Below are 13793 nucleotides of genomic sequence, written 5' to 3'. Positions count from 1 at the left end.
AAGAAAAGAGCCTGCGATATTGAAAGCAGAATTATCCCTTCTCCTACTTAATCTGGTGCAACGTGTCGATCACGTGGGAGATGAAAAAATTGACGCGGATGACATGAACCTCGTCGACGATGATGAAGAGATCACGGGCAGCGAAGGAGATACGGCTGCATGATCATGACGCACGCGTATGCAAGCGGTAACGGGCGTATAAATACACCGTACACCTGTTACCTCCTTCATTTTCTCTCATCTCCTCTTTCCAGCGCGCTCTTAAAGTTGCCGCCCACTTTTAATAACCTGGAATCTGGGATCTGCTAAATTTGCTGCACGTGCCCTCTCCCTCTCTCTCTCTACCCCGTTCTTTTCCCCTCTTCCTTCTTCCTGCATCGCCTAACCGTAAATGGTGTCGAACATAATGCGGCGGTAGTCTTCCGCCTCTATGATCGCGAGAGGATCTCTCTCGACACCGACCAGGTCAATCGCGATGAACTCGATGCGCGAGCTTTTAATAGGTGCCACGCGCGATCGCGATATTACGCGATATTACTCATTTAACGAAGTGAAACAGCCGCTTTTGACAGTTGCGGTAATTTGACAGAATTAGAAACGAATCGAAGAAACAAAAATCACATTTAAAGCATTATATAATATAACAATAAAAATAAATTAATAAAAACCTAAATGAGATGATAATTAAATAAATCAAGATTAAAAATAAATAAATAGTAAAAAGAATACTTATGATATACTCGATAAATGCGGCGGACATTCTCGATAGTCTTTTAAGAAAAGTCTGACAAAAAGATTATTTTATTTTGTTATATATTTTTAAAATAATTTATAGCATAATCAAGCCTTATAATTTATAAATAATTATCACAATTATATTGTGATAAAGCTACTATATTTCTATGCATATTGTATCTTGATCTGCAAATAACTCAAATTTCTTCTTTCATATTTTTCGTTTATTAGCTTTAAAATATTCTATTTTCTTATCTTTATATACCGTCGTTTCTTTCATTTTTCTCTAATTTTATCGAGATGAAGTATTAAATTGCTCGTTGGAGAACGACGAACGGTAAATGTTACGAACCGACGATGGGCATCGGAGGGTTGTGTCGCGATGACAGGCGATGACGGGTCGGTGTAGCCGCGAGTCTTAAGTGAATGTTTAAGAGGCGCCGTTAAAAATAGTCAGCCTGGAATCCGGAAGAGAGAGAAAATCTGAAATTCTAGTCACGATCACGACTCGTCTATTTTCTGCGAGCCTTCAAGAAATTATGACCTCCTCTCCAGCACGCCTTTGTATGCGTGCTTACTATCGGATAAAAATACTGCGTTTCCACGCCGACGCGATCGTCCAGAATTTCGGCGTTCTCTCAGCTTCCTCTAACATGTATTTACAACAAAGAGAAATAGTGAGGAAAATATAAAATTATCGAGGAATGCGCGAGGAAATATTCTCGGGAAGCTGATCCCGAAATGATCATAAATTATTTAGAAATCGAGCTGTAATTATTGTAAGAAGAGACATTTTAGATAACAGATTAATTAAGTCAAAAAAAGAAAAATGAATATTAAATATGTGTCTTCGAAAATCTAGATTTTATCGTAAATTTCACGATATGTATAAAAGTATAAGAGATAAAAAAATGACTCTTGCTGCTGACCATATGATCATCATACTCGAAATTGCACAATTTACTTCCTAGACAACTGTCTAAAGACTAATATTTTTAATCAGCTTCTCTTAATTCTTAACAAAAAAAAAGAAATTTGTCACAAACGATTTACCGTTTATTATAAATTCCGTTATTTTGGAGAAGATTAAAGATGTTAGGGATGAGTGCTATTGAAGAATCGCGTTTGCTGAAGTTTCTCGACAAATATCGTTTCCGTGGGGAATGTTGAATCATGGAAAGATGTAATAAAATCGCATAAACACTCACGTGCGTTTATCGTAATTTTAGCAGCCTCGATATGACCTAATATATAAGCGTCGTCCGCGTAACCGGATGACGCGTCCGGTTCGCGTCGCGCTCGGCATGAAGAAAAATAGCGCGTCTGACTAATTCCGCGCCTCCGCTACTTTGTCGCGCCTGCGAAACCGTAATCCGCCGCGTAATTTGAGCCGATTTAAATCACGAAAACACTCCCTCCCGCTGACAATTAATGGCGTCCCAATTTAAACCTCGCTCTCCTCCACTCGCGAGTAAAGTCGAAAATAATATTATAATAATTATATATGCATTATCAATAGTGAGAAAAATATGAGTATTATAATATAAAAATAAATATAAATAAAAATATTTTTAATAGTCTCTAACATATAATATTATTCTTCTCAAACAAATTAAAATAGTGAAAATTATTTTATTATGTATATGTTGTTTTTCATTGTCGAAAATTTTGATAATCAGTTACACGAACTGAAAAGATCATCATAAAGAAATTTCACGCATTTATAAACCCTATTATTATTTCAAAATGTATCTTTTACTTTTCCATTAAAATTTATTATAATGTAGTCAAATCAAAATTTTACGCAAATCTTTACGACAATTTTAATAGGATTTTCAAGTTTGCAATGTAGTCATTAAAATCAATAATTTTTAGAGAAGATTTTTAAGTTTACAATTGTTAATAAATCTTAATAATAATAATTTTCCAAAAAATTGCTAATAAATAATAATAATAAATATTCTCACCTGCAGTTGTGACTCGAGATCGGCTTTCTGCGCGGCCAATTTCAAAGACTTCTCCTGAAAGTCGGAAAGCGAACCCTTCTCACCCTCCAGCTGGCGCAACAGATTGGTCTTCTCGGTGAGGAGTTTGGCGTTCTGCTCCTCCAGCTCCTTGCGCAGTTTCTCTTCCTTCTCGAAAGCTTCCTGCGCCTTCTTGGCTTTCTCTTCCAGCGCCTGCAAAGAGGCCATTTTATCTTCAAACTTGCCGCCGTTCACCAGCGGACTCGGATTCTCGATCAGCACCGTGTCGCCCATAATCGATCACCCTCGGAGAAATTGACCGAGGAATGCACACGTGATTTAAGTATGTTACACTCGATTTCGATTTCTATTCTCGCGGGGATACGGGAATAGGACGGGGAATGAGGGGGATCTTCGTCGCGCGAGAAGGATCCCCGAGAATAATCGATCGATCAAACGTCGTGAGAAGCCTCGATCGAGGGGGAGGCTCGACCGCTCGAATAGACGAAAGGAAAAAAACAGTGCGCGAGACTCGGAGCCGAGTCTCTACTTTCGTATCTCGAGGTATCGAGAAAAATCCGGACACATCTGTGCGTAGATATACGTTGAATATAAATGCGGGGCACGCGAGAGGGTGAGAGGCTTCTCCCTCTTTGTTCGTCGTCGGGCGGATTTCGCGTAATTTCGAAGGGGTCGGCGCGAGGTCGCGGGTCCAACTGGTCCCGGCATCGGTCGAAGCCCAACTTTTCTACCCGTGTCCCTCTACCGTAACCATTTCCGGCGGCCAGTAAGGAGCGAACAGAGCGACGATCCTGATCGTAGGCGTCCCCACTCCAGTGGCGCTTCGCCACACACATACACACGCACACACTACGTAAAAATATTTATAACCGATCCGTTATACCACCCCTGAGGGAGAGGGGAGGAGAGCAAGTTACGTCGAGAAGGGGATTGGTCTTGGACGGAATTAGAAGCGATCTGAAAGGACCGCCGCTCTCTCTCCAGCGGCCACCCCCTTTTTGGCGGCTCCAGAAGGTGCAAAGTGGATAAGTGGATCACCAAGATATCGTCCGAATATGAGCGAAGATATTGAAAAGTAATGCCGAGCGTACTTAGACTTAAATTGAAAAGTTCTTTGAATCTGTAATGACGTGTTTCAAATTTTATTTGTCACGAGATATGCATGTCACTTTATTCAGATTCTATCGAATATGTTTCTAAAAATTAAAATTATATAATATATTATATATATTAAGTAGAAAATGTAAAAAATTAAAATTAAAAAATAAAATAATTACGCTCAATAATACTACAATAAATCAGTTAATAATAATGATAGTCGGTAGGTGATTAATAAGATTAAGCGTCTTAATTAAATATTGAATATAGAATTTGATTTTATATTCTTTGATGACTTCAGATTCAATTTTGGAAAAAGGTATCGGCATTCATATATATAGCTATAGAGATAAAAGAATGAGTGCACATTTAGACAAAATTAGAAGTGACAGCATTCTGGAGGAGGCAAAGCAATTGGAAAAATGTGGCGACCGTGTACCTTGGGTTTGATCTCCGAAGGACGAATAATTGTGTAATTCTTTTCGGAAGAACCGTGTCTATTAATAAGAAGCCGCCCCGGTAACATGATCGAACGTTGATTCACCGCCTTGCTTGCCTTTATTATGCTTCTAATTCGGGAACATGGAGGTATCAGTGAACTGAACTGGAGAACGAAAATGTACACGGATTCCTCTAATCTTCTCGTTAATTTGGGATTATGGAGTCGAAAATATAAACAGCTTGGTAGCGCAAGGATTTTGGAAAAAGGTATCGGCATTCATATATATAGCTATAGAGATAAAAGAATGAGTGCACATTTAGACGAAATTAGAAGTGACAGCATTCTGGAGGAGGCAAAGCAATTGGAAAAATGTGGCGACCGTGTACCTTGGGTTTGATCTCCGAAGGACGAATAATTGTGTAATTCTTTTCGGAAGAACCGTGTCTATTAATAAGAAGCCGCCCCGGTAACATGATCGAACGTTGATTCACCGCCTTGCTTGCCTTTATTATGCTTCTAATTCGGGAACATGGAGGTATCAGTGAACTGAACTGGAGAACGAAAATGTACACGGATTCCTCTAATCTTCTCGTTAATTTGGCATTTGGAAAATATAAACAGCTTGGTAGCGCAAGGAGAAGAGGAAGAAGAAAAATCTGAAGGTTGACAAAATTAGAAGCATCGAAGCTTCAAAAGTGTCGCTTGAAATTTCTTTGCAGATTTTTCGAGATCGAAAACGAAGAGAAATCTTTCGCCACCGAAATCTCGCGATATATAAGATACATATAACACGCTTTGAGATCAAAATTAAATCAGCAAAAAGAATTAATTTTTTAAATAAAAACTAATATTTTAAAACTCGAAAAAGCAACGGAATCTATATTAGAGCTAATAAATAACAATTTTAATAAATAAATAAGAAAAGACGAATTTATGTGTGTAATCATTTTCTAAATTTAATATATATATTAATAAAAGATATAAATTTAAATATAGGTATCAGAATATTAATTAAATTTGACACCACTTTTTATCTCTTCTTTTAAAATTATGTTCAAACAAATTAATGAACGGCAAATATCGCGTGTTTTATAAATATAAATCTACAATAATAAAAAATCTGAAAAAAAATGTATGCTATCAATCAAAATTATGAAAGTATTACAGAGTAACACAAATACGTGGAAATAATTCGATTTCGAAGAAATGCCGACTTAAAGCTGATCGTGAGTTTGCACAAGAAGGCAAACTGCGAAAACGGAAAGACCAGGAGGTGGATAAATAAACGCGCACGTCTGGAAACTGGAGCCATTACGAGCCGAGCAAAAGAAGAAACAAATTCCATGGGCGAATTCGAGCGCAGGATGGCACAGTTAAGCACGAAACTCCGGTCATAAATCATCGTTAAGTCGGAGCTTTATTTTGCCAAGCTCTTTCGGCCTTCAACGAATTATCGATTTTCGCAGAACGAACGTTTTTCTTTTGCAATACTCTCTCTGAAGTAGTGGATGTTAACAACTATTAAAATAATTAAAAAATTCAGAGTAAAAATTGCATAATTTAGAGAGCAAAAATTTATGATTCGTAAAGTTCACTTGAAGTATTCAAAGTAAACTTTATAAATTATATACTTGAAAAAAATCACACAGTTATAATTAAATTAAAATTAATTAAATCAAGATTGAAAACTGTATATAAACAATAAAATTAAAATAAAATAGATATTATAGAAACTGAGAATGAGAGAAAATGCAAATAACATTTGCTGTGAATTGCTTAATATTAACGAGGAAACATGTATAAGGAAATACTAAAATCTTTATCATTCTCGTAATTAATCCGCAGGATGCTGATCGAGTATCTTACTTACTATTTACTGCCTTAAACTTAGAATTATGGAAAATTAATTACTTATTTGTTATTAATTAATTACATTTAATATATCAGAGATATATATTTCTGATACATTAAATTTATCAAAAATGTATTATCAAAATTAATTAATTACATAAAAAATATAAAAAACTCTTTAGGAAATTTCTCGAAGAAATTTTGATTCTTCTAGAATTAAATCAAATAACTTTTTTTTACAATATATTTCACAATTTCTATTCTTTTTAAAAATAAAATAAACAAAATTCAAAATTTTTTTTGGTTAAATAAGATAAATAAAAATCGGATCAAATAAACGTGCATATATTTTAACGATAAAAAATTGCAAAAATTTGATCGAAAGAAGAGATCGATCAATGACTTAATGTCTTAATAATAATTTTCTTTGAGCTAAACGATTCATGTGCAAATAATATCTCGAAGAGACACTTACGGCCATCTCGTCCTCGATGCGACTGACGTTGAGAAGAGGCTTGATCTTCTGCCACAACTTCCACCATGGCCAAGTACGAAGTTGGAGGTACTTCCTCAGATTTCTCTGGACGACTTGGAGGGCCAGGCGTTGTTCTTGGAGTTTCTTGTAATCTTTACGGGACAAATAACCTCTGATGTAGGCCTGCATCCAAGACACAATCTTGCCGAGACGCTCATCGCGAAGTTCCTCCATCTGACCCAAGACTCCGGCACGGAAGAACACCTATTTTTTCGGAGATAAAGAGAAAGCAAAACATTGAGATATCGTTCAACAAGGAGATCCTTCGAGATGATGTATCTTGATTATCAATTCCACGTCATGATTAATAACCGATCCATAATCTCTAATAATTAATGAAATTTATAATAGTCGATTTGAGATCCAACAATAAGATCTCTTCGGACATTTTTCGATAATTTAAATAATAAAAATGTAAAAAATTGTTTCAGCTAAAAATTATACAAATAGTTATATAGATAATCCCATCAAATAAATGATTTAGTTTTTATTTGATTTTATGATCTCTACTGGAAGAAAGATAATCATGGTACATCACGTATTAATTAATTTCCACAAACTGGAAATGGCCTTCCATGCCGCTTTTAGCTCAAAAAGAGGGTCATTATTCGACGATAGGAGGTGGATAGAGATTGCTTCACACTTGTTGAGGGATTATACCATGCCGAAAATTGTTTTGGCAAAGGTATCCTTTGTTAGCGTGACTGATGATAGAGCTCGTCATTAATTTGCCGTTACTCGAACGAAGCTGTAAAACGATTGGTTAATCGCCGAAGCCGCGTAGTGTTAAATTATTTATCAGCGACATTTAATAGCCAACTGCCATATATGACAAAAGAATATAAATATATACAAAAAGAGAAAATATTAAAATAGAAAATATTCTGAAATTCCAGAAATCTCGAAACTTTGAATCTTGAAATCCATTTTTATTTTAATTTTTAAATTTCACAGATTTTTTACGATCTAAATATTTCTGTACTCTGTCAAATTCTTTTGCAATTTTAAAACTATTATTTTAAAATTGCAATTTGTCAAATTTTCCAATTTAAAAAATGTAAATATTTGATTTTTTCTATTGGTATTTTAATGTTGGCAAATAAATCGTCGACGATGTAAAAATCACATTATACGAGCATTCAAAAGACGCTCCGCAGGATATCCGACGATTGACATCTGATACATCCTGGGGCGTCTTCGCGACGTTCGCGTTACTGATAAATTTGCAATAGCGTTGGCGCGTCATGATACTATATTGTCACAACGTGGATCACAACAGGTGTCCGATACCTTGGTGTGACCCATGCGGTACTGATCACTCTCCAGATTGATCGTTTCCAAGATGATCTGGGTGGCCTTTTGCGGGTCGCAAGGCTCTTGGACGGCATTGGCGCACAGAATTTTGTATCTGCGTTCGTGGCCGACCATCGTTGTCAAGTATATCATGGTTTGGTGTATTTGGTCATACATATTGATGGTGTCATGTATGTGTTCACAAAAAACAGACAGAAAGAAAAAATCACCACGCCAGGTTAGAGACTTATTGTATTATGGTTCTCGTTGCTGTAGAATCGAGAATATATTTTGGGGGAGATGGGCGGGAAGCAAAGAGGGTAACGAATAGAGTATCCTTCCAGGATACTTTAATTAGGGAGATCCTCTCAGTGTCGATCTCTTCGACAAGTTAAAGCGTGAGTCTTTTTGAGGGTCTCACAGTCGAAAATTTACAAAATTCTAACATATATAAAATAAAAGCAACAGAAAAAATAATTATCCTATCTTCAGATAAATAATTTTCATTAAAAATAAAGAAGAATGATAATACTATAAGAGATCAAGATGTTAAAAGAGAATTCTCCTGAATTCTCGCGCTTTAAAATGTCGTCATCTTTACGTCTACCACTCAGTCGCTAGGAGCATCGACGTGTCAAGGAGTTAAGAGTTACGTCACCAACGACAATGAACGACAATTATTTACGATTGACGATGTTCGTGTGATCGAGATTGCATCTCGCCAGATTATATCAATAATTATATTTACTATCAAGAGATTTTAAAACGATACGAATTAAAAGGCGAGATTCTCGATCATTGACCGTCGTCGATCGTGTTCAAACTCGTGTTTCGAGATGATCATCGTCGATCGGATTGTCGCAATTGTTGGAGACAGGGAAGTAGAAAGGAGAACGTGCCTTGGTATGTCCAAGACGGTACATATCAGGGTCGAGGCCGCTAGATTCCAGAATGGCCCCAGCCGCATCCTTGGGCTCCTTCGCCTTGTCGACCGCCGCCGGAGCCAAGATCTTGTACCTATACGGATGTCGGGGTGTACAGGGCAAGGGGGGAAGAGGCAAACGTGCAAACTAATTAATACAGGGGTTCTAGACACGAATATTCACAGATTTATATACATCTTCATCGTCGTTTCAATCGGCTCTCACTACTTTCCAATCGCTAAATTATTTTTTAAAGGGGTCGAAGTCCACTTAACATCTCGGAAATTGATACTCTAATCTAATCGGGTTCCAAACGAAATCAACGGATTCGGAAATCTAATCTAAAGAACCAGTAGGTTCTTTAATCTGCTCTTACGAGACGAATCATGGGGAAAAACTGAACGATCAATCGGGTGGCATTCGAATACGATCATACACGATAATGACGTTGCATTCAATGGAGGAGGACGACGTGCTGAATTTCTAGAATGAGATTTCAGCGTGGATCGTCTTTAAATCTCGCTAAAATTAATCTTGAATTAATCACAAATTTTTATTACACAGCGTTTTAAGACGCGGTAGCCTCTGTATTATTAATAATAAAAAATTTGAAATTAAACGAGTAATTTTATTAATCGACTTACATTTGCTTTTGATTTAAATTATCGCAAGATTTATGTCACGATTTCAAAATCAACAAAGTTAATATACCATTTATTACACACATTTTATAGATGCTAAAAATATTTTTGCGATGACTCTAGAGCGAGGAATTTTGGACCATCCACGTGGAAAGATCTATTTTTGAGACATTCTTTGAATATAGGGTATAGAGTGACTGTAGTCCATTATTATCTAGAAATAACGGGGCGACAGAATCGTCAAATTCATTCCTACAGGGTTATCATCAACTAGCCTTGGTGTGACCGATCCTATAGCTGTCCGGATCGAGAGCGATCTCTTCGAAACACTTAGCCGCGGCGACCTTGGGATCGCTATGGGACGCCATTATGGCCGGCGCTAGGATCATGTAACTACATGATATACAACATAAAAGTTCAGTTACTATGTACATCCAATGCTTAAGAAATTTTTCCGATATTTTTGAGGAAATTAATCGAAAAAATTACGACGTTACAGAGAATTTAAATTATGAATTTTTAAAATATTTTTGAATATATTTCGTAAATTATTATTTTAATTCCTTATAGAGAATTTCGAAACCTACCATTTTTATGTGATTTAGTAATTACTACTAAATAAGGGACCTAGTTAAATCTTTTAATAAGAATATTAAATAAGATTGTCTTATAGTTATCAAAAAGATCTGCTATTATGTTTAAAAGAGATTATATAATAAGTCTTAATAATAATAATTAATAAACCAGTCTTTCTTTTGTCTCTCTAATGAAAAAAATAGTAATCCAATTTCTCTATATAAACTCAAGAGAAATGGTTAGATAATAGCAGATTTTTCTAAATTAGAAATCATTGCAAATGTGCTCGAGAAAATTGAGGATGACTATTTTTCAAATCTTCTAAAGTAAAATACAAAATTATATTTTAAAATTATTTTAAAAAATTAAAGAAATTTTCTGATACTATATCTACAACGCAATAAAAAAAATATTAAATTATTATTATTTTTAACGCACGTATATAGTATATAAAAGACATTTTAATATTTTAAACACTTGTAAAAGATCCATTCATTTCCTCGAGCCATTGGCTTTTCGATTATCTGCAAAGGTAATTTAATAAATTGAAAGAAGGGAGTCTTACCGTAGCTTGAAATCGGGATACACCATCCTATTGGGGAAACCTTTGCGACAGATACGAATGCCTTCAAGCACACCGTTACAGGTGAGCTGATGCATCACCAAGTGAGAGTCAATCACGCCCGGCTGCTTCAACTCGTTGGGGATGATGCAACGGACGAAGTGGGGCTGAGTGGCACGCAGGGTGGTCATCAGGTTGTTCAGCTGCTCCCTGTACGAGGACGATACGGTGGAGAAACCACCGCCCTTCTTGCCACGACCGCCCTTGCCGCCGCCGCCGCCACCGGCGTCACCGGATTGACCGGGATGGTCGGCGAAGATTTCTATCAACAGCTTGTTAGTGGACTTCTTGAATTGATCGACCACCGTGTCGTTCAGCGGGTCCTTGTTCTTCTCCAGCCAGCCGGTGATATTATATGGTACCTGAGGTCCGAAGAAACTTTCAATTTCACCAATATCGAAATTGAGACAATTATTGGCGAGTCTAACGACATTTTTATAAATTATAAAATTAATTTTTTGTTAAAGAAAGATAACAATATGAGTCTCTCTTTTTTGTGTTAAATATTTTTTTGTAAAAAATAAGAGAGAACATCACATACGTTGCCGGCGTAATGGCCAATCGCGAAGTGGGCTGCCTGTTGACCTGGTTTGGGCGGTTTCGGTTTCAGGAAATTGGGACTCTTGCCGAGATGGTTGTTGTTCAGCTTCTCCTCAAAGGTCTTATCCGTGGCTTTGGGGAACATAGACTCTTCCTCAAGGATGGAGAGAATACCCATAGGCTATATCGCGAGAAAAGGAACGCAGAAATGTGTTAGAATCCGCTATATCTCGGAAACATTCGCATTTTCCAAGAGTAGCGTTATGCAAATAGACATAAATAATAATAATAATTTCTTTCTCGTCAGAATTAATTGTGTAAACATTTTTCTGTTAAATTGCGATAAAATTTCTACGCCAAAATTCCGGTCGTAAAAAAAGGAAATTCTCGATCTATGTAATGTCTGCAAAGTATTTATAAAATATATCTCGCGCAGCAAATCTCTCGTTAGTGTCTCAACTTTTACTGAAAACAGATTACTAAATACCTCGTTGATATACTTTGTTATCTACTTGCTTGATACTGTGTCATTAATGTACTTTTACTTCGGTTAATCAATCGCTTTCTCGAATGTAAGATAGGATTTATTGTCGATATGGATTAATTGCCGATTAATAATTAATCTTGTAAACTACGTACAAGAAAAAAAAACTTCAACGCTACTCTTAGTATTGCGTTATCTGTAATTCTACAGTATGGATATACCTTGGAGCGATGCTTCGGTAATAACTTTGCACTTCACTGACATTTCTATTAATGTTTCTACATCGTGAAAGTGCAATCATTTTTTTCCGACACATCAAACTTTCCATACATTATACGTTACAAGGATACATGATGCGCCGGATCTATCGCGTAATTTTGCATAATCGTAAAATGCGCCGATATTTAGATTATATATAAAGTTTTTTAAGAGAGACATATATATTATATATTTTAAAATATATATATACATATATATTTTTTTTTAGTTGTAACTTTATAAGCAAATTTTACTTCAAGAGAGAAATATTTAAACACAGGAAAAAAATACAAAATTTTTTAAAATTTACTTAAATATTTAAAAAAAATAATTCTTAAAAAGGATTCTTAATATGTTTAATTTAGATAATCATTTATCTGTTTAATTTATTTTATTAACCGTGTTAAGTAAATTTATTTCAATCTAAATTACCATTCAACATTGTACAAATTCTTAAAGAAAAAATAGAAAAATGATGACAAATAAAATAAAAAATAATAATTTTTTTAGAATTTATAATCGAAATCTTACGCGTTAGATCCGTGACATCCTGATGTAAAGAAAATATACGTAATTAAGTACACACAGGCAAGCAACATTGGCAGAAGAGACACATAACATTGACAAATAATCCACGAAGTCGCGACCAAGCTGGATTCAAGCGGTAATTTGCTAGATAGGTTACTGGATCAATAGCAGGATGATCCAGGCTCGAGTCCGTGTCCCGCGCGGACCGGTTTACCTTCTCGATCAGATTGATCGTCGGCTCCAAGTCCATGCCGAAATCGATGAAGGTCCAAACAATACCCTCGCGCTCGTACTCCTCTTGCTCGAGCACGAACATGTGATGGTTGAAGTATTGTTGCAGTTTCTCGTTGGTGAAGTTGATGCAGAGCTGCTCGAAGCTGTTGTACTGCATCGGAGTTTGTTCATGCACCACGCCGCACACAGGCACACAGCGAAGAAAAAGAGAGAGAGAGAGAGAGAGAAAGATAGCGAGAGAAATGAAAAGAGAGAAAACACAGAGACAAAAAAACAGGATACGAGCAGGACACCATCCGTGTCCGATCGGGCGGTCCCTCGATTGATCTTAAAACTTCTCGTGGCGCAGTCGAAGGGTGATGGAGTCGAAAAGACGAGATTTCAGAATCGATCGTTTGGAAAAAATAATAAAGAAATTTTATTTTTTAATATGTATTGATCTAAGTAATTAACGATCGTTTATTCCGATTTCTCGGCAAGTCGTGTCCCACCTGTCGATCGACGCCACGAGAGATGAACAACAGTGCCCGAGTAAAAGTGTAACGGTATAGGAAGTGGAGTTAGTTGATCGAGCAGACAGGCAAGACGGAAACACATTCAGCGAAGATGCCGTTCGAGCGAAAATGTATGCTTTGCAAATGTGTGATTCGGAGAAATCACGAGCCTCCCCTCGTGCGATCTGTCGACCTGTCCTGGCGGTACCTTCTCGATCAGATCGATAGTCTGTTGGAGGTCCATGCCGAAGTCAATGAACGTCCACTCAATGCCCTCACGCTTGTACTCCTCTTGCTCGAGGATGAACATATGGTGGTTGAAGAACTGCTGCAACTTCTCGTTGGTGAAGTTGATGCACAGCTGCTCGAAGCTGTTGAACTGCTCGATCGAGTGGCGCAGCAACGTGGGCCCATGCGAACGGGGGGGGATTAAGCGAAGAACAGAGAAAAAAACAGGGAAGAACAGCCGTCATTAGTGCTGTTTGATGACACGTAAGGAGAACGCTCGACCGATGACTTCGACTCGTAACTTTCATCGTTCGATCACCGGGGGC

At 36.8% G+C, this 13793-nt stretch overlaps 1 protein-coding gene across 17 annotated transcripts in view; it reads right to left on the bottom strand.

The window, feature by feature from the left end:
- The window catches only part of LOC115242911 (myosin heavy chain, muscle), a 52596-nt gene that overhangs the window by 15080 nt on the left and 23723 nt on the right, over window positions 1–13793 (bottom strand). For 9 of the 17 annotated variants that reach the window (XM_029819509.1, XM_029819507.1, XM_029819512.1 and 6 more), the window contains 5 exons: window positions 11243–11422; window positions 10645–11063; window positions 8839–8956; window positions 6587–6850; window positions 2703–2912 (listed from right to left, as the gene is read on the bottom strand). In XM_029819509.1, the coding sequence (XP_029675369.1) occupies window positions 2703–2912; window positions 6587–6850; window positions 8839–8956; window positions 10645–11063; window positions 11243–11422 (1191 nt within the window). Of the gene's footprint in view, window positions 1–2702; window positions 2913–6586; window positions 6851–7936; window positions 8055–8838; window positions 8957–9778; window positions 9897–10644; window positions 11064–11242; window positions 11423–13447; window positions 13619–13793 lie in introns of all 17 variants that reach the window. The other 8 variants (XM_029819513.1, XM_029819510.1, XM_029819520.1 and 5 more) reach the window with 4 other exon arrangements.

This window comes from Formica exsecta, unplaced genomic scaffold (genome assembly GCF_003651465.1).
Source record: "Formica exsecta isolate Colony F162 unplaced genomic scaffold, ASM365146v1 scaffold659, whole genome shotgun sequence".
Lineage (NCBI taxonomy): Eukaryota > Metazoa > Arthropoda > Insecta > Hymenoptera > Formicidae > Formica > Formica exsecta.
The sequence above is the reverse complement of the archived record's forward strand: the minus strand, read 5'-3'. Positions and strand labels throughout refer to the sequence as shown.